We start from the raw sequence: 24,125 nt of genomic DNA, 5'->3' as shown, positions 1-24,125 counted from the left end.
CGGCGTTTTTTCTCTTCGGTGATGGGGATCTATGGTATCAGAGATTATGTTACAAGCTAATGGTACAAATGGTTTTTTAGAAAAAAAGAATTTACAGGCGGATGGATTTCCGCATCCCATGTTACACACATGCCCGCCCACTTTGCATCGGTGCATGTCTACCACTTGGACTTGTTCTGGCTCCCGCGCCCATTGGTCTGCTTCCTCTGCCGTATCTCCTGCTTGCTCGGCAGCTCAATGTCGGGATTGTTAGCTACCTTGAGGGCCTGCTGCTCGCGCGTCCTCTCCTCGAGCAACTGCTTCAGCTCATTCGGCTTCAGCTTCTTGCCAGCCGCCTCGGCCTCCTTCTCCAACTGCTCCGTCATGCGGCGCACCATGCCCGTGTACGGCTGTCCGGGGTATATCTTGCCGCTGGCCTCCCATTCTTCGTCGGAAACTAGTTCGACGATGCGCACATTGTGCTTCCCCTTGCGGAGGATCAGAATCTTCTCATCGATGAGGTACTTGGCCGTTTCTTCCGGGAACCACATCTTCATCGGGGTCCAAGACAAGTTGCCCGGCACGAGGCCTCGGGTCTGGCCTGGCTGGGCGGCCACGTACGCGCCTTGCTGGGAGACGAGGCGCTGGCCGTCGCTGTTGCTACTAGCCAGGCCAGTTGCGAAAAGAAGTTTCGCCGGGGAGAGCTTCATGACGGATCGGGGCAGCTGAATGTCGCTTCGGGGCGCATTGTTGGGCGTGACGATTCCGCTGTCCTTGGAGGGCTCGTTTATGACGTGCGGCAGCTCTCCGCCGAACCGGAACTTGTGCTGCTGCGCTTCCTGGAGGGCCCTTTGCGAGCCGTAGACCAGGGACAGGACCTCAAAGGCGAGAGTGTGCTGGGCGACCCTCTTGGAGGGGTCGGCGCAGTGCTGCGTCATGGTCTCCTGGATCTGCGCCATGGGCATAAACGTAAACAGCTTCAGCAGCTTCTCCACCTCGTCGTCCGGCCGGCGCATAAAGTACCCGTAGAGCTCAAAGGGCGACGTCTTGAACTCGTCCAGCCAGACGGCGTTGCCTGCGCTCTTGCCAAACTTGGCTCCCGCCGAGTCGAGAAGAAGAGGCACCGTGAAGCCCATGGGTTCGTGCTGCCACTCCGTGGGCATCTTGGCGTGCGGCGCCTCTTCACTGTCGCGAATAACCTTGAGGGCGTCGATGCCCGCCACGATATTTCCATACTGGTCCGAGCCACCAATCTGCATCTGAACGCCCAGCTTGTTGTACATGTGCCAAAAGTCCCAGCCCTGAAAGAGCGGATACATGAACTCTCCGAGGGACATGCCATCGCCCTCGGTCATCTTGCGCTTCACCGTTTCGCGGGAGAGCATGGGTCCGATTCGAGTGTTTCGCGCAAGCCGCTTCGTGAAGTCGTATACAGACAGGCCCTGGAGCCACATGTTGTTGTTCAGCAGGTGGTGCTTGGCAGCCCAGTCCTTTTCGTAGCCATACTTTTCTCGCAATGCCACGACGTTTCTCCACAGTCTGGTGAGCTGGTAGTGTATTTTGGTGACGTTTTTTGAAATCTCCGAGTTGGCCATGTGCTCGCGGCTTTGCAGCCGCCCGGTAGGATCGCCAATTCGAGCGGTGGCGCCGCCGAGGAGCGTTACGGCCGGGTATCCGTGGAACCAGAGCCAGAAGAGAGGCATGAAGGGGAGGAGATGCCCGATATGCAGCGAGTCGGCGGTTGGGTCGACGCCGACGTAGGCGCCTATTCTCTTGATGCGCATGACTTCTTTGATCTTGTCCGGGGTGCTGTCGAATTCACCGTTAGCAAAGAAGAAGAAAAAGGTCATTTCGACCACTCATGAGGGTTACAGCGGTCTCATACCCAGCAACGTCCTTGATGTATCCTCTTTCATCAAGAACATCCCAAACATGGGGCAGCTCCCCATTTTGAATTTGCTGCGCTCTCTTCTCCCACCGCTCCTCGCCGTCAGCAACCTTTTTCAAATACGAAGTCGCAATGCCCCTCGTTTGCTGCAGCTCGCGTGCAGACCACGATAACGGCACCGCGCCTCGTGACGCGACGCAACGCCTAGCCAGGCACCTCGAAGCTTGAAGTCGTGGCGCCATTGCCAAATCCAGAATGCCAGCCAGCATCCGAGGAAACGAACGGCAGCGCCCAACAGGTCCCTTCCGCCCGTCAAAAAAAGAATCAACGTGCCGCCGCAACCTATAGTGCCAATATCAAAGGACCCCCAGCTCTTGTCCTTTTTTTAGACAAGTGCGCCAACAGCTCTCCTTGAAAATTCACATGCCGCCCACCCCCAGACCCAATCAGCGCCGTGCAGCGGAAGCACATTATTGCGCCCCCGACAATTCGGCTGTATGAAAGCCAGTCGGAACGCACCCAGCCAATCAGCAAGTAGGTATTTCGAGTCCCTCGGCAATCTAATCCTCAATCCCTAGCACCAAGCACAGCCGAAAGGGCCTGGCTTCTTACCTCACGCCGACCACCACCCGCGCCCTCTGAACCGCACCCATTTCGCGAAAACCTGCCCTCAACACCCGCGGTTTGCTCGGTTCGAATACAACGACAATGGCATCGATTGTGCGTCCCTCGCTGCTGCGGCAGTCCGCGCTGGCCGCTCGCTCCAGAAGCGCCATGGCCCTGAGAGCAGCCGCCTTCCACAGCTCAAGCAAGAAGTCTGCCATCCTGCCGCCTGGACCCCGTGCGTATACTTGTCCCTTGTCCGGTGTCAATCGCATTCATATCATTTACTAACATCATCGTATAGAGGAAATCCAGGGTGGAGGTACGAACACGCTCCCCGAACTGCTCACCCACCCTCTCTCCGCGCACGTCGATGCTCCGTTCTCAACATCAGCTAACACCCTCCAGTCAACGACCCTGCTCCCGTTCCTCCCCCCTCGGCCGCCCACGGCTCGTACCACTGGACGTTTGAGCGCCTCCTGGCCGCGGGCCTGGTGCCTCTGACCATTGCCCCCTTTGCATCGGGCTCGCTCAACCCCACCATGGACGCGATCCTGTGCTCGGCCGTCCTCATCCACTCCCACATTGGCTTCCAGTCCGTCATCATCGACTACATCCCCAAGAGGCGATACCCCGGTCTGCGCAGGCTGTTTTGGTGGGGGCTGAATGCCGCCACCGTCGTCGTAGGCGTTGGCCTGTACGAGTTCGAGACGAATGACGTCGGCGTCACCGAGGCTATCAAGCGCGTGTGGAAGGCATAGATGGGGAGAGGCACTTTGATGCGGAGCATTGGGAGGGGAGCAAGGACGTGTAAAGACGGAAGAAGGGGCGCTCATTGGGGGTGGTCTTTCGATTTTGAATTGTGCGCTTGGGACGCATTTGGGATGTCTCCGCACGTGTATAGATGCTGTCTGTTAAACAGGAAACGGAATTTATTCCCTTTGTCGATTAGCTGGAGTGCCATGTTCCGGATCCTGCGGCGCCGCCATGTTGGCAAATTATCGGGCATTGCACCGATCTACTGACTTCTCGCAGAGTGACGTTACAAAGGATGGAAGAAAACCACGACTCAAAAAGCTCTCGAGCGGCCAGATATGACCCGGTAGTCTGCTAACAGTGAGATGCAAAGGTCGATACAAGTTCAATCACGCGTGCAATCATGTCGATGATAGCATATAGGGTCATTTGAAAGTGGTTATTATTCATTTTCAAGTAACGCTAATTTACGACCTTTACTTCGATTTGGTTTTTTTTTTTGTTACTGGCTCTCGTCCGTAATACGCCACGTTTTCTCTCTTCGTATTATCCAATTTCGTCGTCGTCTTGCCTCATGACCAGCTAAGCTTTATATTTTTTTTTCAGGGTATAGTGTTGGACGATACCCGTATCTCTCGAAAAATTGGAATCGCAAGTGTTTGCATCTACAATCAAATAGTCAAGCTAGGCATCTCCTGGCCGCCAATGCGGTCCATTTCGGGAGTTGGGGGAGGCAGGTTCTCAACCTTGGTGCAGATCCAGCAGCTGGCATACATATTGACACGGTCAATACAGGCGCCGTCAATTCTGCCACCATGGCGCTTAGCTGTGAAGCCATGGGCCTCAAAGACCTTGACATACCAAGGTGTCAAGGCAGAAGTACGCAGCATAACACGGCCACCCATCTTGAGAGCGCGGTTCAGCTTGGTGATTTGAGCAGCGGCAGCGGGGGAGCCAGGGTCGAACCAGTCCATGCTGTCCATGACAACGGCGACAGTTAGGGTTCCAGGACTAATACGCGCAATGACTTCCTCAAGCTCATCGGTATGGATGCGAAGACTGTCCAGCGCGCCAGGCTTGGAGAGCTTGGCGTGAACTTCACGAGAGAGGTAATGAGGGTGACAGTCGCGAGAGAACTGGCCAGCGAGACAGACGTAGTAGTATGGGTTGTCCTTGGCGAGGTGTGTCTCCTCTGCGACAGGGTCTAGAGTGTTCACCATGTAATGCCAGATAGCGTGGGATCGAGTGTTCTTCGCGACAGGCTTTTCACCTTTGACAAGGTCAGATTCGGCATGATCCTTCTCAATCATGGCAAGTTGATTCTTGGGTACACCAAGGGCGGTCCAGAGGAAGCTTTCTTGGGCAACAACGAGGTTGCACACGAGCTTGGATAGCAAGGCCGGGCGAATTTTCTGGCGCCAGATTTCTCGCTGTTCATTCAGAGTCTTTGCCTGAAGGAGCTTCTTCACAGTACCCCGAAGACCAAAGAGACGGGAGACCCAGCGCATGGCCCGGATGGCATGGCGGGAACCGCCGGTATCATACAGGCCGTAACCGCTCTTGTTCTGGAAGACATGGGTGTTGTTGAGCCAGAATTGGAATGCACGGGCAGACAAGTGAGGAGACAGTTTGTTGATAAGAATCTCGCGGAACTCGGGATGCTTGCCCTCGCCGAAAATCATCCAGAAGTCGTCATAGCAGAGGGCAGTGTAAGAAGCGGCTTTGAGTTCCAAGAGATGATTCTGGGTCGGGTTGAGGTCAACCGCGTGGACACGAGCTGGGCTCTGGGCAAGATACGACAGGATGTTGTCGCCAGCAGAGCTGATTGCCAAAACCTTGTCTTCTGGGCCGAGCTTCAGAATGCGTTCATCGACACGAGCATCTTCCCATGTGAAGGCGTAGATATACTCGTCGTTGAACTGAGTGTGCTTCTGCAGCTGGTCGTCGTAGTAGATACGCCAGTGGTGGTTTTGATAAAAGAATGACGGAAGCGGCAGGTTAGCAGACAAATTCTGCACCGCAGTAATGAATGCCTTGGAGCGGATCTCTGGAGCAGATCTCTCAATCGCTCGAGTCAGAGCGTCACCCTGGTTGACAGGGTACAGGTAAGGCGATTCCGTGGCCAGCGCATCGATTCGCTCAATGATTTCATGAGGCAAACTCGAAGGTGAGAACGGCTTCTTCTGACAGCCAACCCAGACGTAGAATGGAATGTAGCCCAGAGTCTTATTGCGTTCATTGATGTTGAGGACTGTGCCGAACTTATACTCGAGGTAGTCACGACGGCTTGGTTCTAGACCGACACGATCAAAGTCAAACCATGCACGCCAGAACATTCGAGAGAGAGCATTGACATGGCGGCCAACTACACCGCCGGTATAGTTACGGAAAGAAAAGTCGACTCTGTTCTGGACGTAGAAATCGACAACACCAAAAATTCCATGAGGAGAGAGCAAGCAGGTGATGGAGTCGATGACGGAGTAGTAATCAGGCTACATAAGGGTATTAACACATAATACTTGATAAGACCATGTTTCTTGCCTAGGACCAAGTACTCACAATCATGGACAAACTGTAAGACATGGTAACGAGATCAGCGCCACCGTGTTCGGGACGCTGCTGCTTGAAGTAACTAAGAACCGGAGAACGGAGAGGATTCTGAGCTGGGCTCATGCCCGTTTCATAGTTCTCAAGGCGGAATTTGCGCGCGTCCTCGCAGACGACGGTGACATTCTTCCATCCAAGTCTGTCAAATCTCTTTCGAGCGACTTCGCACAAGGAGGGAGAAAAGTCGACAAGGTAGACACTGGTGAAGAAGTCGGGAACATTGACAAAGCGGCCCATGGCCTCAATGTTCCACCCGGTGCCGCCACCAATCTGTGTAAATTCTCTTCCTTAGTGTCACTGAATAAGGGGGCTTTTTTTTTTCTGGCAAGCATAGTAGCACTTACGTCAACCCAAATCCGTTTGTTCTGATTCTTGCCTGCAGCGGTAGCTTGTTCCGCCTTTGACTTGAGCTGGGCAACAACTAAGCCCAGCATGTCCTCGCGTCCTCGGAGGAGGACCTTGCGAGTGGAGTCATAAGCACCAGCCTGCTTCTTATAGAAGCTCTCCAGAGCATCCTGCTGGTTGGCCTTTGAATCGCCCTGGTGAGGTTTAAGAAAAGAGGAGTAAAAGAAGAGAAAAAATGATTGTACAAGGCCCGGGGCCGCGCCGTCATCGGTCTTGGATCGAGACGAAAGGCGGGACAATGCAATGCCGCCTAGGACGGCAATTGCTAGTCCAGCATAAATCGGTTGAACTTGAACATTAACCCCAGAGGGGAAAAGGTTACCACCCTGCGATAATGGTCGTGTCAGTTGGCAGATTTGTGTCAAGCAAAACATGGGGAGAGGGAGGGGAAGATGGATTGTTCAATGAGGGGCAGGTCTATAGTCCAGACTCAAACTCACATGAGAAGCCATGGTATTCTCTCATTGTACGAAAGACAATGAGATTTCAAGTCAATTGAAGGTAGCTCGGGGGTTGTTGAACACTCAGAGCTGCAGAGAAGGGTTGAAACAAGTTCTCAAATGTGACACGAGGTGGAAGCAGTGAAGAGGAAATGAGGCACGAGGGACTGGGGACGAAGAGATATATACTTGACTACCCGGTAAAATGGTATAAGACACGCCCCGGTTGGATGGGGAGAAGGGCAGATGATCCATCGGACCCTGACCTCTGGAGCAGGACAGATACTGCTCCGGACTTGGGACACAAGTCGATGAGGGGAGCTCTACCTAGTACCTACCCACGGACGGGCAGGACCAGGTAAGGCAAGGGACGTCCAGGGCCGTACAGGGCGCATCAAGATGCAAGGTGTCGATTGGTGTTGCTCCGTAGCTGTCGTTACTATGTGCCAGGTTCGCTATACGGGGTCTGGTGTCATTTGGACCGAATTGGCTTCTCAAGCATCAATCGATCAACCATGGACTGGAGCAGCAGGAACTGAACGTAGTACTTGCCTTCTGGCAGAGTCCCGTACTGCCCATAGAAGCCACGCCTCTGGAGAACCCTGGGAGGGAACATGGCTGCGCAAGCCAGATGCGAACGACGAGCCCGTCGCCGCCCACGTTGCAGTACTTCGCCCAGCGCTCCCAGCATTGGCTTACTGTTTAACTTACACAATGCATTTTGATGCCGTCGAATGCTACTCCGTCATACGTCCCTCCAACAGCCGGGCCCCACCAAGCAGGCCAGCTTGAGGAACCCCGGGATCATCGTGGGTTGAAGCGGGTCAAGACATCGCCATGGCCCTGGCCTTCGGCGGCGCCCCAGCACGCCAGCAAGGCGTGGGCCAATGGCTGGGGCACATGGCTGTGCAACGTGCGTTCTAACGATGCTCAGGCTGGCTGGAACTTGAACTCGAACTCGACATCTGGAAACTCGATTCTTGCGCACTCGAATGGGCCAATTGGCTTTGGAGACGGAGGTTCGTGCTGTGCCGAGTAGTCGATCGGAACCAAGAGACGGTCTTGGTCTCCCCGCTAGCTTTTCGCATGCCATGTTGTAACAAGTTACCACGGCCAAGTCGTAGCTCTGATGCCCTGTCTGCTCCAGTTTCTCCAGTTTCTCCCGCATATCCAGTCGTGTCGCCTGTGGACAGCATCGGCTTTCAGGCAGGTCTCACCATTTTGCTTTCATGCCATTTCTGTTGGGAAGCTGACGTAGATGCGGTCCATAAACCTGGGAATATATGAAATTTGATGGCATTGGGCTCCAGAGCTCGAGAATACCGTCAAGTGATTGGTGAAAGCTGGGGTGAGGTGATGGGGACTGTTGACATGCATTCAGGGACAAGTTCGCCCTTCGCTGACATGTGAAGACATGCAACATGGATACGGATGGAATTGACTGTTCAGGTGTCAGTTCAGCCAATGAATGCTATTGCATGACTACTCCATACATGACCGCCACCTGGAGGGTTTAGCGCCTCAGAGGGGCCTGTCGGCCGACAGAGGGGCCCTTCCAAGCGGTCTTAGCGCCAGTCCCAACAGCCCCAAGGCGCTCAACTGCCAACTGCGGCGTGCACCAGACATGGATTGACTCGACTTGCTAACTCCAGAGGGCAGAGCTGCCGCCCAGTGCCAATAGGATTGTGCCTGGAATGCACATGGAGCAATTGTAGGATTCTACAATGCATGTACACAGAACAGACCGTCACCTTTGCTGAAAAACTGTTGAGGACTCACTCGACAAGGACCAGTTGGCGTATGCGAGACACCTCGGCCCGCAAGAAACAACAACACATGTCAAGCCCCGTCATGGCTGCTGGGCATGTATACCTACTGCGTACCTAGGAAGGTAGTCATCTATTATCTATTATCTATCCATCTATCTGCTTAAATTCCCAGGCATGCAGATTTGCCGCCGCCTCAGCAGACCTCAGTCAGCACCTTGGCCTGATAGCTTCGTTGTATCTTCATCCACGCTGTTGTTGGGCTTGCGGGATGCAAGACCGGCCAGGAGCTCACTCTTTGGGTATTCATCCTCCCACCTTCTTCTCGGCAGCTCGAATGTCGAGACGATGCGACTGTAGGAAATTCCACCGAGCTGGCCAACAGGTCTCAGCTTCTCTAAATCGATATGGCTGGCATCCGAGTTCGTTGCGTCCTCCCTCACCCAGAATCGTGTTGCCTTGAGGAGGACCAATCCAGCCAGACTCATGCCCTCCGAGGGGCTTGCGAATTCTTTGATATCCACCACCTTGGCCTCAATCGAGAACACACTCTCCTGCACGCGAGATGGCTTGACAGTAGTCGTGCCGGCCTCGTGCAACCCCGAGACGTCCCACTCTGACACGCCGTAGGGCGCATCTATAGACGAAGCGTTGACGGCCTCAATCATATTTTCCGACACGGAATTAATAACGCATTCCCCTGTGTCTTTGAGGTTGCGGTATGTGTCCTTCTCTCGCCCCGGCCGTGACGAGAAGCCGATGATGAACATTGGGGGATCATGGTCGATGACTTGGAAGTAGCTGAAGGGAGACAAGTTCTTGGACTTGCCATCCCCCGAGATGGTACTGACAAACCCTACAGGCCGGGGCGCGATGCCCGCCACGAGCAGGCGGTAGTTGTTCACCATGGGACGATTGGAGGCGTAGGGGTCAATTTCCCTGTGCTGGATAGACGCGTCGTGCGTCTTGACTCCTTGGCCATAGGTCCATTCCGGATTAGGGTGTTTGGTGACTTCAATCGTCCTGGAGTGATCAAACTCGGGACGCGTCGCCTGGGCCTTTTCAAAATCTACAGCCTTGTCGATGATCTTGTAGCTGGATTCAGCCTCCTTCACTGACGCCGCCGTAGCCATAAACCTCATCTTTGAGATCTTGACCACTGGTAAGCGCCTAGAGACTTCGTCAGTTTCTTCTCTTCTTCCTTTTTTTTTGTTCCTTCTTTTTTCTCGTTTTCTTATACGTGCAGGGTCGCTGCATCTACTGCTGTGGGTGCAGGCTGTAGCGACTTACATACCTCCGGATGAGTTGTCTTGAAAAGCGAAAAATTGTGGGCGCCATGTTGCAAAACAGACCCTCTTTGAGCTTCAATTGACAAAATAAGAGCTTCAAAGGTCTGAATTGGGGTTCAGTTCAGGTTCTTGACTGAAGTTGAACATGGTGGCGGGGACCGATGTCGCTAACTTCATTTGTAAGCAACATCGCCAGGTCGTGGATGCTACCGATACCGACTAGGGTCCCTCTGTCTTGGGAGTGATCTGGGCAACGTATTGTAGCCGGCATCGACATCAATTGGCGATAATGATGACTACGGAGGACTCTGCCCGATACAAGACGAGATGCTACGAAATAGTCCAGTTCTTGGCTGTTTCAGAGCATTTCACTCAACTCGATTGAGACCGAAACCTGCCAATAGTCAATCGAGCTCAAAGTCCGGCCAAGTCAAGTTGTGCCTTGACACCCAGTTTTAGTCGTCACAACGCCAAATGCCGTAGCTATCACAATCAGCACGAAATAGTAAATCAATAATAGCCTTGAAACATGCTGGGCTTCATTTATTATTTTTGTGCATGTCTCGGAATGGTTAGACGCATCGGAGAACCTTGACAGAGACGATGTGCGCCGAAGTTCCAGTCTCTATTGGTCTAAGTAAAGTTGCACGGCTTTTGTCCCGTCTCTCCGGCTCCAGGCTTGACTGGTCCGCGACTTATTGCGAGCCACTACAGGCGAGAAACGACATAGCAGAGACGGCACAGCGATTTCATCGCCAGTCGAAATACCTAGGCGTGCAGTTGGTAGCTTGTATAATTTGCACCCTTGGTACGTATTCCGGCAAGGATACAGCTCACAAATTAGTCTTGTACTATTGAGGCAGGGACGCAAAGGGGCATTTATCGCGTGCCGTGCAAGATGCCTGGGGACATGAAAGCTCCCGTCTTGAATTGAATGTTTGGTATGGAGTAGCTTGACCTAATTACCATTAGCCCCTGGCCAGGAAAATTCATTTTTCCGGTTCCGCAATAATGTTACCCGCTGCCTGCATGCTGCATGCCAGGCTGGTCGGCTTGCCCACTTGCACCAATCATAGTGCCAGCTGTGACGTGCAGGCGCGACTGCGGCCTCGACGATATTCTTGTGACAAGCTCATTCCATCACCAAACTGCCAAGTTACCTTGTGGCATCAAATGCACTCATGAAAAGTTCAATCCTCATCATTGATTAGTTTCCAGCATGGCTCCCGGATCGAGCCAGGCCGGTTCGGGCAAAAAGAATGCCGCCGCGATGCCGAAACAGAGCCGCAATTCCACTCCCGCCCCCGCGCCCCCAGCCAGCCTACCGCCTCAAGAATTCTACGACCCAGATTATCTTAACACGAGGGTAATTCTATTTCGAAACCTTAGTTATGATGATCTGGTTGACCAAAGCGCCGTCAATGCGACGGTGCCCGACTCCAAGAGCGTCGACGCGATGCTAGAAAAGCTCAAAAACCTGGTCAACATAATGGAAAAGCGATCTACATTCTACGACCGGGGCATGCGGCATCTTGCCGATGAGCGAAAGAAAAGACCTGACGACTACGATATACGCGTGGACGGCGAGCCGGAAGGGAAGAGAACCAAACACAAGAGAAAAAAGGGCTCCGACTCTCTGGGACAAGAAGGTATGCGCGGCCCCAACTTTCAAAGCCCCCTCCCAGTTTGGTGGGAGCGCCGCTGCAATATATGTAGTCACTATGCATGCTAACAGGCACGAGCCGCAGATCTGTCATCACCTCTCAAGGACGCCAAGCGCAAGCACTCTCGAGGAGCCTCTGCGAGCTCGTCTCTATCGCCGCCTGCTGCCGGGTCGCCGTCCGCGATGGACGTTGACAAGAAAGCGAAAGAAGAGGACAAGGAGGATGGAGAGGATGAAGAATCGAGTTCCGAAGACGAAGGCGCACCACCGAAACGGCAACTCCCTGCCGCGCAAACATTCGGCGAAGATCCGTCCACGTTCCCTGACCCGACCGTCTACGAAATTCGCCCTGTTCCCGAGGGCATGTCTGACGAGGGAAGGAAGGAAATTTACTCGGTGGCAGTCTATCCCAGAAACGACCTGGCGAACCTCATTGCTGGCGATCCACCCGACAATGACTTTAGTAATGCCAAACCCAGCAGTCAGATCAACTTTTCGACATTCTCAACATACATCGACCCATATTTTAGACCATTCTCGGAGGAAGACTTGGCATTTCTACGAGAGCGCGGCGACCGCGTCACGCCGTTTGTCATGCCTAAGAGGGGGAAGAGGCACTACACGGAAATTTGGGCGGAGGAGGACGGAGCCATGTCTATTGACTCGCCACAACAGGGACGTGATAAGCTTCCTCCCAATCAGCCGAGAGGCAGCATAGACAACATGAGCGACAGCATCGGCGAGACGGATTCTTTGTCGATAGGGCCTCTGGCCTCACGCCTATTACAACTGCTGCGACCTGAGGCCCGTTCGCAAGGGTCTGATGATAAGCCAGCGGTGAATGGCGTGACGAATGGTGATGTTCCCATGAACGGCGATGGCAATGGGGAGGACCAGGCTGGTGAAGATAAAACGAACTCGTTCCCGCCAGCTACATACATGGCAGAATCGTCGACGGAAGCTTGGAAGAAGGCGACCCACCCTAAACTCGAGTATGCGCAGGTTGACGAGCGGCTGAAGCAGGAGTTGAGGCATATCGGGTTTCTTCCCCAGGAAGTATTTGAGAGCGAATACGACGGACATTACGACGATGAAGTCGCGGGCCGACTACGACTGTTACAGTCCCGATTGAAGGAGCAAATGTTGATCAATGGAGCCCGCAAGGCACGGCTGACAGAACTGGTTCGTGAGCGAATGGCCCACCAGGAGTACCAGACTATTCTCGAAGATCTCGACTCCCAAGTCCAGGCAGCCTATCTGAAGCGCACGCGGACCATGGGCAAGAGCAAGAAGACGAAGCGTCCCGGGGGGGCAGGTGGCGGCAGCCACTTCGTGGGGGGTGCTGCAGGCACGGCACGACCAGGCATCGGGGACCAGACTAAGACGCTGATGGAGCGGAGGAAGCGCTGGATCGACACGATAGGGTCGGTGTTTGACGATGAGAACCTGGGCAAAGTGCCGAGACAGCAGAACCCTGACAGCTCCATCTTCAAGCCTGAAATCATGGCAGATCTTATCAAGAGGGAGAAGGGGCAATGGGACGAAGAGGTTGAAGAGGAATAAAGGGGATTCAAGGACAAGGGAGGGCGAGGATTTCCCAGTTCTGTACAGAATGGAGAGGGATGCCATGTCGCAGTGCAGACAAAGGTGGTTGAGACCAGAGTTGTCAATAATGACTACCACATGCGCTAACGACAAGTTTGCGAGCGCTGACACGACACATGCCACGTCAGATGGGTTTCATGGGCTTTTGTTCTTCTTTTTTTTTGGGTTGCAAACGAGGCGTTATGGGGGTACCGGCCGGTTGGGGCGCCAGGGTTCAAGGCTCGCAGAGGTTCTTGTCAGCATTGGAGAAGGAAGCGACGCGCGCGTGCGCATGTAGATAGATGGCGACTGAATGGCAGAGCGAGCGCATTTGTAGAGAATTCCACGGGCGACTGCAGTAAGGAGCGGTGTATGTGCGCACATGTGTGTCGCGTCGTGTCGTGGGACAGCCGACGGTTTTCAACTGTCGACGACGGGTGAATGCAAAGACGGGCTTCATGTACATGTAGGCGTGTGTTGTACGGAGATCAGATGGCCAACATAGATACATATCTAGGTACAGATTGCCAGGCCACCAGGGTCCAGAAGGGCGCCGACAACCGGTCTGCACATGCAGGTAAACTTCGTACCACCCCCCTCTCCGCGGCGATAGGGCATTCGCGTTAGTAATAAGCACTTGACCATCGTTGCGCCAGGGGCCCCTATCGATCCAACCCGTCACGGCGCGCCGATAAGGCTGGGAACAGGCGGCCCCACGATCCCCAGAGTCTTGGCACACCCGCCTCGCGCCAATCCGAGTAGCCAATTCCGTTCCGATACGTCGGGTTTTGTTTTTTACAAACGCAGACGGAGCGCATGAATCCACGATGTCCGCTCTATCGGGTCCCTGGTGCATCTTTTTAGGACAGACTGCAGCGAAAGAGGAAGGGGAGGGGGGAGAAAGGGGGCGACATGTTTCGCGATAGGCATATGAGCAGTCTTGTTTTTTTCGCAAAAACCCTCACGCGTTCCTGTACGTACGTAAAGCCCGAGTCCAGACTACGTAAACAGTCGAAACAGGGTGCCGTCCTGAGTTCTAGCCCTCCCGCCTGCGGCCAATTGATGGGCGCGCTGGACGCCGCCACACCAGACCACCCCCTGGGTGGTCGCGTGTGTCCATGTCCATGTCCCATGCCTCCCTAGTACATAGATAGGGTGTGTGCGTGCGTGTTTAGGGGTCTAGTGCGAGGCAGAGACTCGCATTGCTGCTGATAAGGTGCGACATCCGATTGTCCACTGGTAGCCTGGCAAGTGAGTGGCCTCATTGTCTCTTATCTCTGGCACTTGGTGTCCGCCCTGCCCTTTTTTTTTCTGGAGCCCGCTAGTATCTTGTCTAGTAGGCAAATGGAAATGAAACCACAAGGTATACTGGACTGGAGAAACAGGCGCTGGCGGTGAATCGGGGGGTGGGAAATAGAGAGAGGAAGAAGTCGGGTCGCCCGGCACCGTCGCCGAAATGGAAGCTATTGCTCGGCCAAAAGCGATGCGAGAGAAGCTAGAATCCCCCATCGTGGCGTTTATCTTTCATTTCTTGGTTTCCTTCTTCTTTTTCTTCTTTTCAATTCTCGCCGCCTTTCTAGATCTTGTCTTCTTTTTTTCGGTCTGTGCATGAAATGCTTGCCCCTCGAGGTGAAGAGGCTCTTCTACTTGGCTCTTTCGGTTGCCCGATCTCGAAACACTTTTTTTGGCGGCAGCTTCTTCTCTGAAGCCCGAGGAGCCGTAACAGGTGGCAATGTACCTGTCGCCCAAGGAAGTAAGCTCTGTACTGCGACTCCTCCGCGTGTGCCTTTTCTTTGCTGCTTATACTCTGTGCGACGCGGAATTTTAGCTCGACAAGCTTGTCATCTCGCAGCTGGGCCTGCTGGCTCAACGGCGCCTTGCGAGAGGCGTTAGGCTAAATCACTCGGAAGCTACGGTACGATAAAAGGGGAAAAAAAATCCAAAACGAAAAGCCGGTTTGACACCCTTTCGTGCCGGCGCATTTTGCCCACACCAAAAGCTCGTCAACTAACACGGGTGTCCCAAGGCCCTGATCGCGAACAACCTCCATGAACTCATCCGCGATGGCAATCACTCGGTCGCGGATCTCATGGCCCTCGGCGCGACGATGCTCGGACGGCGGCACGTCCTCCCGGCGGTGTGCAGCACGCTCCGCGAGATCCAGGTGGAGGGGACGTTCCCCATGGGCACATATCTCGTCACCGTCCACAACCCCATCGCCACCGACGACGGCGACCTGCGGCGTGCGCTGTACGGCAGCTTCCTCCCCGTGCCGGACACGGAGGCGTTCCCGCTGCCGCCGGACTCGGAGTACGCGCTGGACAAGCAGCCCGGGGCCGTGGTGGCGGTGCGTGGCCGCGTGGTGCTGAACCAGAACCGCGCGAGGATCCGGCTGCGCGTCACGAGCAAGGGCGACCGCCCCATCCAGGTCGGCTCGCACTACCACTTCATCGAGGTCAACGCGCAGCTGGAGTTTGACCGCGGGCGCGCGTACGGCTACCGGCTGGACATTGCGGCAGGCACCTCGGTGCGCTTCGAGCCGGGCGACACCAAGACGGTGACGCTCGTCGAGATGGGCGGCGGGCGCGTTATGCGCGGCGGCAACGGCCTCGCCTCGGGCATCGTCGAGCGCCGGCGCGCGGCTGACGTCGTGGCCGGTCTGCAGGCGGCCGGGTTCGCGCATGTCGCCGAGGCCGACCCGCGCGGCGACGCCGTCCACATCGACATGTTCCAGATGGACCGCACCGCCTACGCCGCCATGTTCGGCCCCACCACCGGCGATCTCGTCCGTCTCGGCAACACCCACCTCTGGATCCAGGTCGAGCGCGACATGACCTCGTACGGCGACGAGTGCAAGTTTGGCGGCGGCAAGACGCTGCGCGAGGGCATGGGCCAGGCCACGGGCCGCCGCGACGTCGAGGTGCTCGACGTCGTCGTTACCAACGCCCTGATTGTCGACTGGACCGGCATCTACAAGGCCGACATTGGCGTCAAGGACGGCCTCATTGTCGGCATTGGCAAGGCCGGGAGCCCGGACGTCATGGACGGCGTCACCCCCAACATGGTTGTCGGCAGCTGTACCGACGTCGTCGCCGCCGAGGGCAAGATTGTCACCGCCGGTGGCATTGACACCCACATCCATTACATCTGTCCGCAGCAGGCGAACGAGGCCTTGGCTTCGGGCATAACCACGTTTTTGGGGGGCGGCACCGGTCCGAGGTTTGTTGCTTCTTCCTTCGCTATGCATCTCAAACCAAAATTAAGCTTCAGCAATGCTAATAATGGGCAAAACACGCAGCGCCGGTTCCAACGCCACAACCTGCACGCCAGGAAAGAACCTCATCCGCGCCATGCTCCAGGCCTGCGACGCCCTCCCGCTCAACATCGGCCTCACAGGCAAAGGATGCGACTCGTCCCCCGAGGCCCTCCGCGAGCAAATCACAGCCGGGGCATGCGGGCTCAAAGTCCACGAGGACTGGGGCGCGACGCCGGCAGCCATCGACGCCTGCCTCGGCGTGTGCGACGAGCTCGACGTGCAATGCTGCATCCACACCGACACGCTCAACGAGTCGGGCTTCGTCGAGCAGACCATCGCCGCGTTCAAGGGCCGCACCATCCACACGTACCACACCGAGGGCGCGGGCGGCGGCCACGCGCCCGACATCATCTCCGTCGTCGAGCACCCCAACGTGCTGCCAGCGTCGACCAACCCGACACGGCCCTTCACCAACAACACGCTCGACGAGCACCTCGACATGCTCATGGTGTGCCACCACCTGTCCAAGAACATCCCCGAGGACGTGGCCTTTGCCGAGTCGCGCATCCGCGCCGAAACCATTGCCGCCGAGGACGTGCTGCAGGACATGGGCGCCATCAGCATCATGAGCTCCGACTCGCAGGCCATGGGCCGCTGCGGCGAGGTCATCCTGCGCACCTGGAACACGGCGCACAAGAACAAGCTCCAGCGCGGCAAGCTGCCCGAGGACGAGGCCTCCGACGCCGACAACTTCAGGGTCCGCCGCTACGTGAGCAAGTACACGGTGAATCCCGCCATCGCCCAGGGCTTCTCCCACCTCATCGGCAGCATCGAGGTAGGCAAGCTGGCGGACCTGGCCATCTGGGACCCGGCTTGGTTCGGTACGAAGCCGTCGCTTGTGCTCAAGGCCGGAATGGCGGCCTGGGCAATGATGGTCAGTCTTCCTTGTTCCTTCTGCGTTTTTTTTTCCCCAGAACATACATGCTCACACTATCCAGGGCGACGCGAATGGCTCCATCCCCACGATCCAACCCACCATCGGGCGTCCCATGTACGCGCCGCTCGTGCCCAGCACCAAGGTGCTCTTCGTCTCGGAGGCGTGCATCTCCTCGGGGACGGCCGCGTCGTACGGCCTCCGAAGCCGCGTTGAGGCCGTCCGCAACTGCAGAGACATAGGCAAGAAGGACATGCGCCTGAATGACGCCATGCCCAAGATGAAGGTCGACCCCGAGAGCTATGTCGTCGAGGCGGATGGCAAAGTGTGCAGCGCCGCACCGGCGGAGACGTTGCCGCTGACGCAGACGTGGTACGTTTACTAGCAGTGTTGAAGAAATCCTGCGTCTAAAGAGAGGAATGTTGGGATGCCGTCGTCACCATATTGGAAACCGGGAGGACTAGATATGGAACGAGTGTTTGGGGGGGAGGGGGGAGTTAACGACAAAGAATGCGTTGGGTTGAAAACTCACGGTGTTTTTTTAAGCATGTTTGGGCTCATAGCGTGGTAGTTAGGCGTTTTTTATCGATATCACACGTTACATTAGATAGCAACGGAGTACGTCTCAATGTACCAAAAACAAAGGTCCTCAGCAAAAAGGTTTATTGAAGGTCCAAGTTCTTCGTGTCCAGGCGTAGCCCCAAGACCATCACGGCCACACCTGCCCCAAATTGGGAAGTAGCTACCCACAGCCCCCAGCTATACCAGACTTCTTGCAAGTTGGTGTGAGCTTTGAAGTCATTTGTGCGTAAATACCAAGATGATCAGAACAGTCGAGACATGGGCGTATGTATAGCAAAAGCGAGCAAGTTGGACCATGCACAAGATAGAAAACGAGAGGCAAGGATCATGTTCAATACGGTTGCAAATGCACGTCATATCCCAGCTCAGCTCTGTGCAAGCAAAACTCATAGTATAATAATCATTGCTTTCATTACGGCATTGCGATCAAAATACTGTAACTGTGAGTACAGTCCATGCGTATCGAACATACACGGCACAAAAACCAACCCATGCCCGCGCCTGTAATAGACGGGGGGAAAACAAAATCAAACCCAGCCGTTATCCCAGATCCCTTCACAAGAAAAGTGAGCCGCACTCCCTTTGGCGTCTCCGTTTTTACACCCTTTCCCTCCCACCCTGCCCGGGCCCATGACCAAAGCATGGAGAATATGCCCGCGCATGCGATAAGACACCAGCCAACCCTAAGATACTAAATAAACAAAGACTCCTGCCCTGAAAAAGACAAATGGCAGCAGCATTTGAGAAGACGTGCTCCCAACACTTCCGACAAGCCATTTAAGAGATTTGACAGCATAAGCATGAGCATGCTAGAGATGTCGCATGGGTATATCACATTCCTTCATCTAATTTGTAGATAAAGGCGTATTTGGTGCTTGCTGACCCAGAACCCTCGGTGACTATACAGAGAGCAATTATAGGTCGTCACGTGTGTTGTTTGCACCACCAAGAACAAAAGTAGGGAGCGCTGAAAAAGCAAAACCAAAACGTCAGGGCATCTAAGAGCTCTTAGTCTTCTTGCGTCCAGACTTCTTGGGCTCATCTTCAGCGGGCTTGGTGGATGTACGTCTTCGCTTCTTTTCAGGGCTGGCGGGCGTGGCCTTGGCCGTCTCAGTAATGGTGGTGTCAGCAGCAGGAGTGGCAGTCTTGCGCTTGCGAGGAGCAGCCTTCTTAGGTGTCTTGGCCTCGTCCTGGAGCTGTTCGGTAATAGCTTCCTGTTCATTGGCGGGTGCCTCATGAGCAGCCTCATCCTTGATAGAGGGCATGGGAACCTGGAACTCGTCGGCATACTTGAGGGCCTCCTCGTCGCTCATGTTCTTGGCTAGAGGATTGCCGTTCTTGTAAGAGTGAACACGGGCATTGTAGAGGCGCAGGTTGTACTGGTAAGCAGTGTTCCAGCCCTTCTTCTCTGTAGGGCTCATGTTGGCCCACCGACGCTGACCCTCCTCCTGAACGGCACCCTTGGGAGCCTCAGAACCAAGGTCATTAGCAATGATTGAGCGGGCATGCTGCATGTACAGGAAGTAGGGTGTGAGAGGGCGCTTGGGGGCGTTGGGGTCGTGAGTACGCTTCTTGCGCTCCTTCTTCTCCTCAACGGGAGCAGCCATGTCACCAGTAACGGGCATCATGAGCTGAGCAGCAGCCGTCTCGAAAGAGCTGAGCAGGTCACCCTGGCCCTCGGCGGTGGGCTCACCAAGCAAAAGGTTGGTCTGGCGGATGTAGTCCTGGGTGAAAGACCGCAGGAGCTCCAGAATGGTGGTCAGGCGGCCAACAGCCTGTTGTCCGGGTTAGCACTCTGCATTGCAACAGCACCAATTTGAGAAAAGGGTTCGATATGAGTGAATTCGAGAAATAACGCGCTCAGCATGTGTCAAAGGAAAATCCGGGGAGGTAATGGTCCTGTGCCTCAACACCATGCATCACGACCGAATCGCGTTGCGGGCATCTCTCCAAAAGCTCTCCGTATCAGGCATAGCTTGGAGAAGCTGCAGCATGCTCAAGCTCCTCGGCTGCTGAAGCTACCCCTGCAAGACGTGGTGCAGAGCTAAGCCGCTGATGGTTCATGGCGGGGCGGATCCAGCGCAGACGCGGCGCGGGGTCTTCAATGTAAACAAAGGTGGGTGGGTGAGAGAGCTACAGTCGCGGTCTTGCACCGAATGGGAAGGGGAGAGAAAAAATAGTAAAAAGAATAACAAGGACATTGTGGGTTTGGAAATTCTCTCAAGGGTACTGGTGATGAATTCTTCACTCTGCGCGAGCGATTCAGCACTGTGCGTGGTTGAGCTCATCGCAGAAAGCTATGGTCCGTCAGGGTAGCTCCGAACGAGCTTAGAGAGAGCGTAGAAAGCAGGCCGCCATTCTTCGCGTCTCTGCAACAGACCATTGCATAAACCGCCGTCTGCACCAGTTACTCGTTCGAAGCCTCAAGCACTTGCATGAGCTTATTCAGCCAAAAATGAATGCACTTGAAAGCTCGTCGGCATGCAGAGAGAGCTCATCCGACTCGAGGCACACGCGGACATATGCGAAACCGTACAGGCATAGATAGATGCAAGAGAAAAAAGGCCGGTCAACTTACCGAATCGCGCACCCGGAGGAAGCTCTCATTATCAACGACGCGCTGGGTGACGCCGATGGGAATGGGCGGCTGAGGAATAACTCCAGCTGTGGGCGCAGGAATCATGGTTGGTGCGGGCGCGACGGCAACTTTCTTATCGTCGGCCTTCTTGGTCTGGCGCGGCATAATGTGGCAAGCTGGTGGTTGTGGACGAGCTGTGGGTTTTGGGGGCGCGACAAGTGCTCCGAGGCGGTCGCTGGAGATGCGCGCTGGTGGTGGTTTTGTAGCGAGAAGCGCGACGCCTGTGTTGACCTAACAGCGGGTGCACGATGGCGATGTTTTGTGGTGGATTAGAAGGGGAGGTTGTGGCGGGCGAGGAGGAGTTTTGGGGGAGCCTGGAGGGACCTGGCTGATTGGGGACCTGGATTGGGGACTGAGACTGGACTTTGGGAGGGGGAGGCACTTTGACCGCTGGAGCGTGAAGAGAGGGAAGAGAGGAGGGAAAATTTCGGGGGGCTGGGTGGCGGGATGGTGGGTGGTGTGCCAAATATGTAGGAATGCTGCGGCGTTGGCACCCGCGCGCAATCAGCAACCTCCAACGTCGCCCGTTGACGGCCAGGCCACAGCAAGGGGAGGGGAAAAAAAAATCGAAAAATCAGCCAGGCCAGTGTGAGCGCGGGTACGCAGGCAAGTGGGCGGCGGACGAGGATGGAGCACCCTGATGCAGACGGGCAGCAGAGAGCGTGCTGAGTGGCCAACTGGCGGCGCGAGAAGGAGAGTGGATTGAGGCTTGGGCGGGGCGGCTGGTCCTCCAGGCACTCAGGTGCTCATGTGCGCACGCGCTGGACCTGGTGCCGTTCTGGCGCTTCACTGCTCCGGGCCCATGGCATGGATGGACATGGAGGCTCAAGTGGTGCTCAAGTGGTCTGGTCTGGTGCTTCAACATTGGGCCTGCTGCTCGAGTGCTGCATCACAGGGCCTCTTGCTAGCCGCCCGAGCCGGGCGAGCAAGACTGCGCAGACAAGTCGTGCTGGCTTGAAATTTTCATCCCAGTGCTGCGACCCAGGTTGGAGGCCCGGCGGTGTTCTAGGCCCCAGCCCAGATGCTCGCTCTGCATCAATTGAATCGTTCTTCTGTCACCTCCCCTGTCTAGCTGCCCCCAGCCTGCAGCCTCCAGATGTCTGGTCACATCACATCTCGCCAGCACTTCGCATTGATGTCTTCAGTAACAAAAGATGCCGCTGGCATCACTGACACGCTAAGCCGTCGACCTCGGCGTATCCCTCTACTTTGATGCCCTCGGGCTCGGCCCCCGAGCACTCGCCAGCGTGGCAGTGGCCAGTTAGAGGTCCAGCTGGGAGGAAACCGTTGACACCTCAACTGGTCCACTTGACCTCCTGTTTCTTGTTGTTGTTCCTGTGCCTGTTCCTGTGCCCAGTCCCATCATTGATCCTCCCAGCGCCGCCAGCTCAACTGCTGGTTCCTCCAGATGTTCCATGTTTGCATGTGTCCCCTTTGCCCGTCGGATGCCTGAGTGCCCCTTGCAGTGCCCCGACGCCCGTCTGCGCTGCCTCTCAGCGTGTTCCGCAAGTAGCCGCTGTGAATCACCACGGCTCATTGCTTTGTGGAACGACGACCAGTTGTCTGTCCTCTCGCGTACACGTCGTCAGCCAAAGGCCCCCCGGGAGGCATCCCGGAAACCTCTGGTCTGGTTCCATCTCTCAAGCTCCCCTACACCAGGCGCCAGGCCAACGACTCGACTGGCGTCTGGTCTCTCCTCATCTTGATTCAACCAGCAATTTTCACCACCAGTAGCACCCCGAATCCGCTAGAACAATGAATCAATACTGGAACACGCGCAACCAGAGTCTGGTTTGGTTGATTCCAGCACTTTGCCGCTAAATCACATTGACTTTATTCCCCCCCCTTCTGGTGCACCATCTTGTCCCTCATGGCACATACTTAGGTAGGTACGTACCATTGAGTCTTCTAGTCGTGCCAAAACTTGCCACACCAGACACCACTTGAGCTCCAGACGTCGTCTTGTCACTCTGGCTCTTGGCTCTTGCAAACACCGGTTGACTTCGCTGTCCGGTGTTGGGCGTATCTCTGCAGTACATCACTATCATGAACGGCCTGCAAATTCTGAAGCCCTGCGTGATAAATCAATGTTTATTCATATTCAGCGCCGAATTATTGTGTGACTGCGGCATGGGTTTTTATTTGTGCCAATTCAACAGGTCAAAGGTGGGCGTCAGTTCGTTGCTGGCGGCTTTGGCCCTTTTCTTCCATCCCAACTGCTGCTTAGGGACCTCTGAGCGACCTTTTGGGGGGAGTCGCTGAAGTCGCTGTTTTCGAGCTTCTCTCGCTGTGCTGCGACGCGGCCGGGATGGAGGAGGTGACACAGCACTTCCCCCGCCAATGGCAGCGCTCTAATGCCTGGGGATGCAAACAGCACCAATTGATCATTGATGGACCAGACGTGAAGATGGCATCCGTCAATCCATGCATGTGTCGTCTTGACCCCGCTATCGTTCCAGCACCTTCGTGCTCGGGGGTGTACATCTCAGCACGGCCTATGGAGCAGAGAGGCGAGAGCGCCTGGTGCCTCCATTTTGCTCAATGTTCTGTGCAATGTGTCTGGTCCATTGCCACGGAGTGCTGGCAAATGTCCTCGCGCCCAGCGACCTACTGGGCACTCCTGCACTTTGTGCTCCATGTCCGTCCGTACCTGCCTTGGTGATGCCTCCGCAGCTCTGCACAAAGTCTCCTCAAGTGCTCGTCCCAACTAATGTTGACTCTCAAGGCGGCGTTGCTCCCAGAAGGGCGACCCGTCGACTGGTGCCACTGGTGCTGTTTCACAATCAAATTGATGTCCTTCCTTGGCCATCTGTCGCTCACGTTTGCTCGCCCGCTGTCCTGTTGCCTACTTGAGTACTCCGTGCATGGCTGTCCTCTGTCCTCCCGCCCCTGATAAAAAAGACTTTTTGTCAGAGAGCATCAATGACGCATCACCATTTGTTGAGTTGGGCAATAGAGCAAACCCGCTCATCCTTCCGGGGCGGGCTTGCGGCGCCCGTGCTTGTAGGCTTCCTGGCGGTTTCGGCCATCTGGCTCTCTGCCAGCCTCCCAGTCCACTGCGATTTATGCCATGTCAACTGGTCTGCTGGAGCTGCCACTCTGACGATGCTTGCGTTTCCAGCACATGTACTGAGGCTCGGCGGGGTGCTAACATTGAAATATATCGATACATACTTGAGTACATGATTCCTGGACGGGTATCCCTAGAGGCAGAGATCAGACTCGCCCAGCTCCTCGTCTCCATTTTTGGGCTGTGACTTTAAGCCTTGAATGTTGGGCGTCGCACCGAGTGCTGTCTGGTCTATTCGCCTCGAATGTGCTGCAAAGTTGGTGTCAGTGAGAATCGTAGGTCCCGCCTGGTCTCGAAACAGAGGCGGCAACAGGCTTTGCACTGCTCATCCTGCACTATCTTTCTTGAAACTGCCTGTTCTGCACCCGGTACAATTTGGAGTTTTCAAAAATACATACTCAGAGTGCCTCTTGGGTTTGTCTCGGCCATTCGCCAATCTCGTTCTTGTGACGACTCCCATTCATCTTCCTTTGTGGCACATATTTTGCATCGTTTGAACATTCCGTGTTGTTATAATTATTCCCAGGTCGCAATGCACCTCCATTCTACAGCCTTACCCTGCTCATCTAATATATGTTGAGGACAATCACGTGTGTAAAAAGGCAGAGCACCTAGCAACCGCGCTCTCCTATGATATCCCGTGCCGCATGAATGTTCACCATACG

At 55.3% G+C, this 24,125-nt stretch overlaps 7 protein-coding genes across 7 annotated transcripts; 3 read left to right on the top strand and 4 right to left on the bottom strand.

The window, feature by feature from the left end:
* Nucleotides 1–158: 158 nt before the first annotated feature.
* On the bottom strand, nt 159–2,109 carry YTS1 (Tyrosine--tRNA ligase; the record flags this gene model as incomplete). Its single annotated transcript, XM_014686393.1, has 2 exons — nt 159–1,788; nt 1,865–2,109. The coding sequence occupies 2 exons, from the start codon at nt 2,107–2,109 to the stop codon at nt 159–161; spliced, it is 1,875 nt and encodes a 624-aa protein (XP_014541879.1).
* Nucleotides 2,110–2,575: 466 nt separating this feature from the next.
* G6M90_00g092340 (uncharacterized protein) lies at nt 2,576–3,231 on the top strand (the record flags this gene model as incomplete). Its single annotated transcript, XM_014686392.1, has 3 exons — nt 2,576–2,708; nt 2,775–2,792; nt 2,879–3,231. The coding sequence occupies 3 exons, from the start codon at nt 2,576–2,578 to the stop codon at nt 3,229–3,231; spliced, it is 504 nt and encodes a 167-aa protein (XP_014541878.1).
* Nucleotides 3,232–3,897: 666 nt separating this feature from the next.
* G6M90_00g092330 (uncharacterized protein) lies at nt 3,898–6,690 on the bottom strand (the record flags this gene model as incomplete). The annotated part of the gene is made up of 4 exons (XM_014686391.1): nt 3,898–5,718; nt 5,786–6,103; nt 6,178–6,564; nt 6,679–6,690. 4 exons carry the CDS (start codon nt 6,688–6,690, stop codon nt 3,898–3,900), a joined length of 2,538 nt encoding a protein of 845 aa, XP_014541877.1.
* A 1,960-nt stretch (nt 6,691–8,650) lies between these two features.
* G6M90_00g092320 (uncharacterized protein) lies at nt 8,651–9,782 on the bottom strand (the record flags this gene model as incomplete). Its single annotated transcript, XM_014686390.1, has 2 exons — nt 8,651–9,614; nt 9,739–9,782. The coding sequence occupies 2 exons, from the start codon at nt 9,780–9,782 to the stop codon at nt 8,651–8,653; spliced, it is 1,008 nt and encodes a 335-aa protein (XP_014541876.1).
* A 1,170-nt stretch (nt 9,783–10,952) lies between these two features.
* NGG1 (Chromatin-remodeling complexes subunit NGG1) lies at nt 10,953–12,959 on the top strand (the record flags this gene model as incomplete). Its single annotated transcript, XM_066131418.1, has 2 exons — nt 10,953–11,382; nt 11,482–12,959. 2 exons carry the CDS (start codon nt 10,953–10,955, stop codon nt 12,957–12,959), a joined length of 1,908 nt encoding a protein of 635 aa, XP_065987414.1.
* Nucleotides 12,960–14,712: 1,753 nt separating this feature from the next.
* On the top strand, nt 14,713–17,555 carry ure1 (Urease; the record flags this gene model as incomplete). Its single annotated transcript, XM_014686388.1, has 5 exons — nt 14,713–14,733; nt 14,809–14,895; nt 15,007–16,199; nt 16,279–17,170; nt 17,235–17,555. The coding sequence occupies 5 exons, from the start codon at nt 14,713–14,715 to the stop codon at nt 17,553–17,555; spliced, it is 2,514 nt and encodes an 837-aa protein (XP_014541874.1).
* A 1,195-nt stretch (nt 17,556–18,750) lies between these two features.
* G6M90_00g092290 (uncharacterized protein) lies at nt 18,751–20,495 on the bottom strand (the record flags this gene model as incomplete). Its single annotated transcript, XM_014686387.1, has 2 exons — nt 18,751–19,527; nt 20,331–20,495. The coding sequence occupies 2 exons, from the start codon at nt 20,493–20,495 to the stop codon at nt 18,751–18,753; spliced, it is 942 nt and encodes a 313-aa protein (XP_014541873.1).
* Between the last annotated feature and the right edge of the window lie 3,630 nt (nt 20,496–24,125).

The sequence above is a fragment of the Metarhizium brunneum genome, chromosome 5, assembly GCF_013426205.1.
Source record: "Metarhizium brunneum chromosome 5, complete sequence".
Taxonomy (NCBI): domain Eukaryota; kingdom Fungi; phylum Ascomycota; class Sordariomycetes; order Hypocreales; family Clavicipitaceae; genus Metarhizium; species Metarhizium brunneum.
Note: the sequence above shows the minus strand (reverse complement) of the source record. Positions and strands in the feature narration are given on the sequence as shown.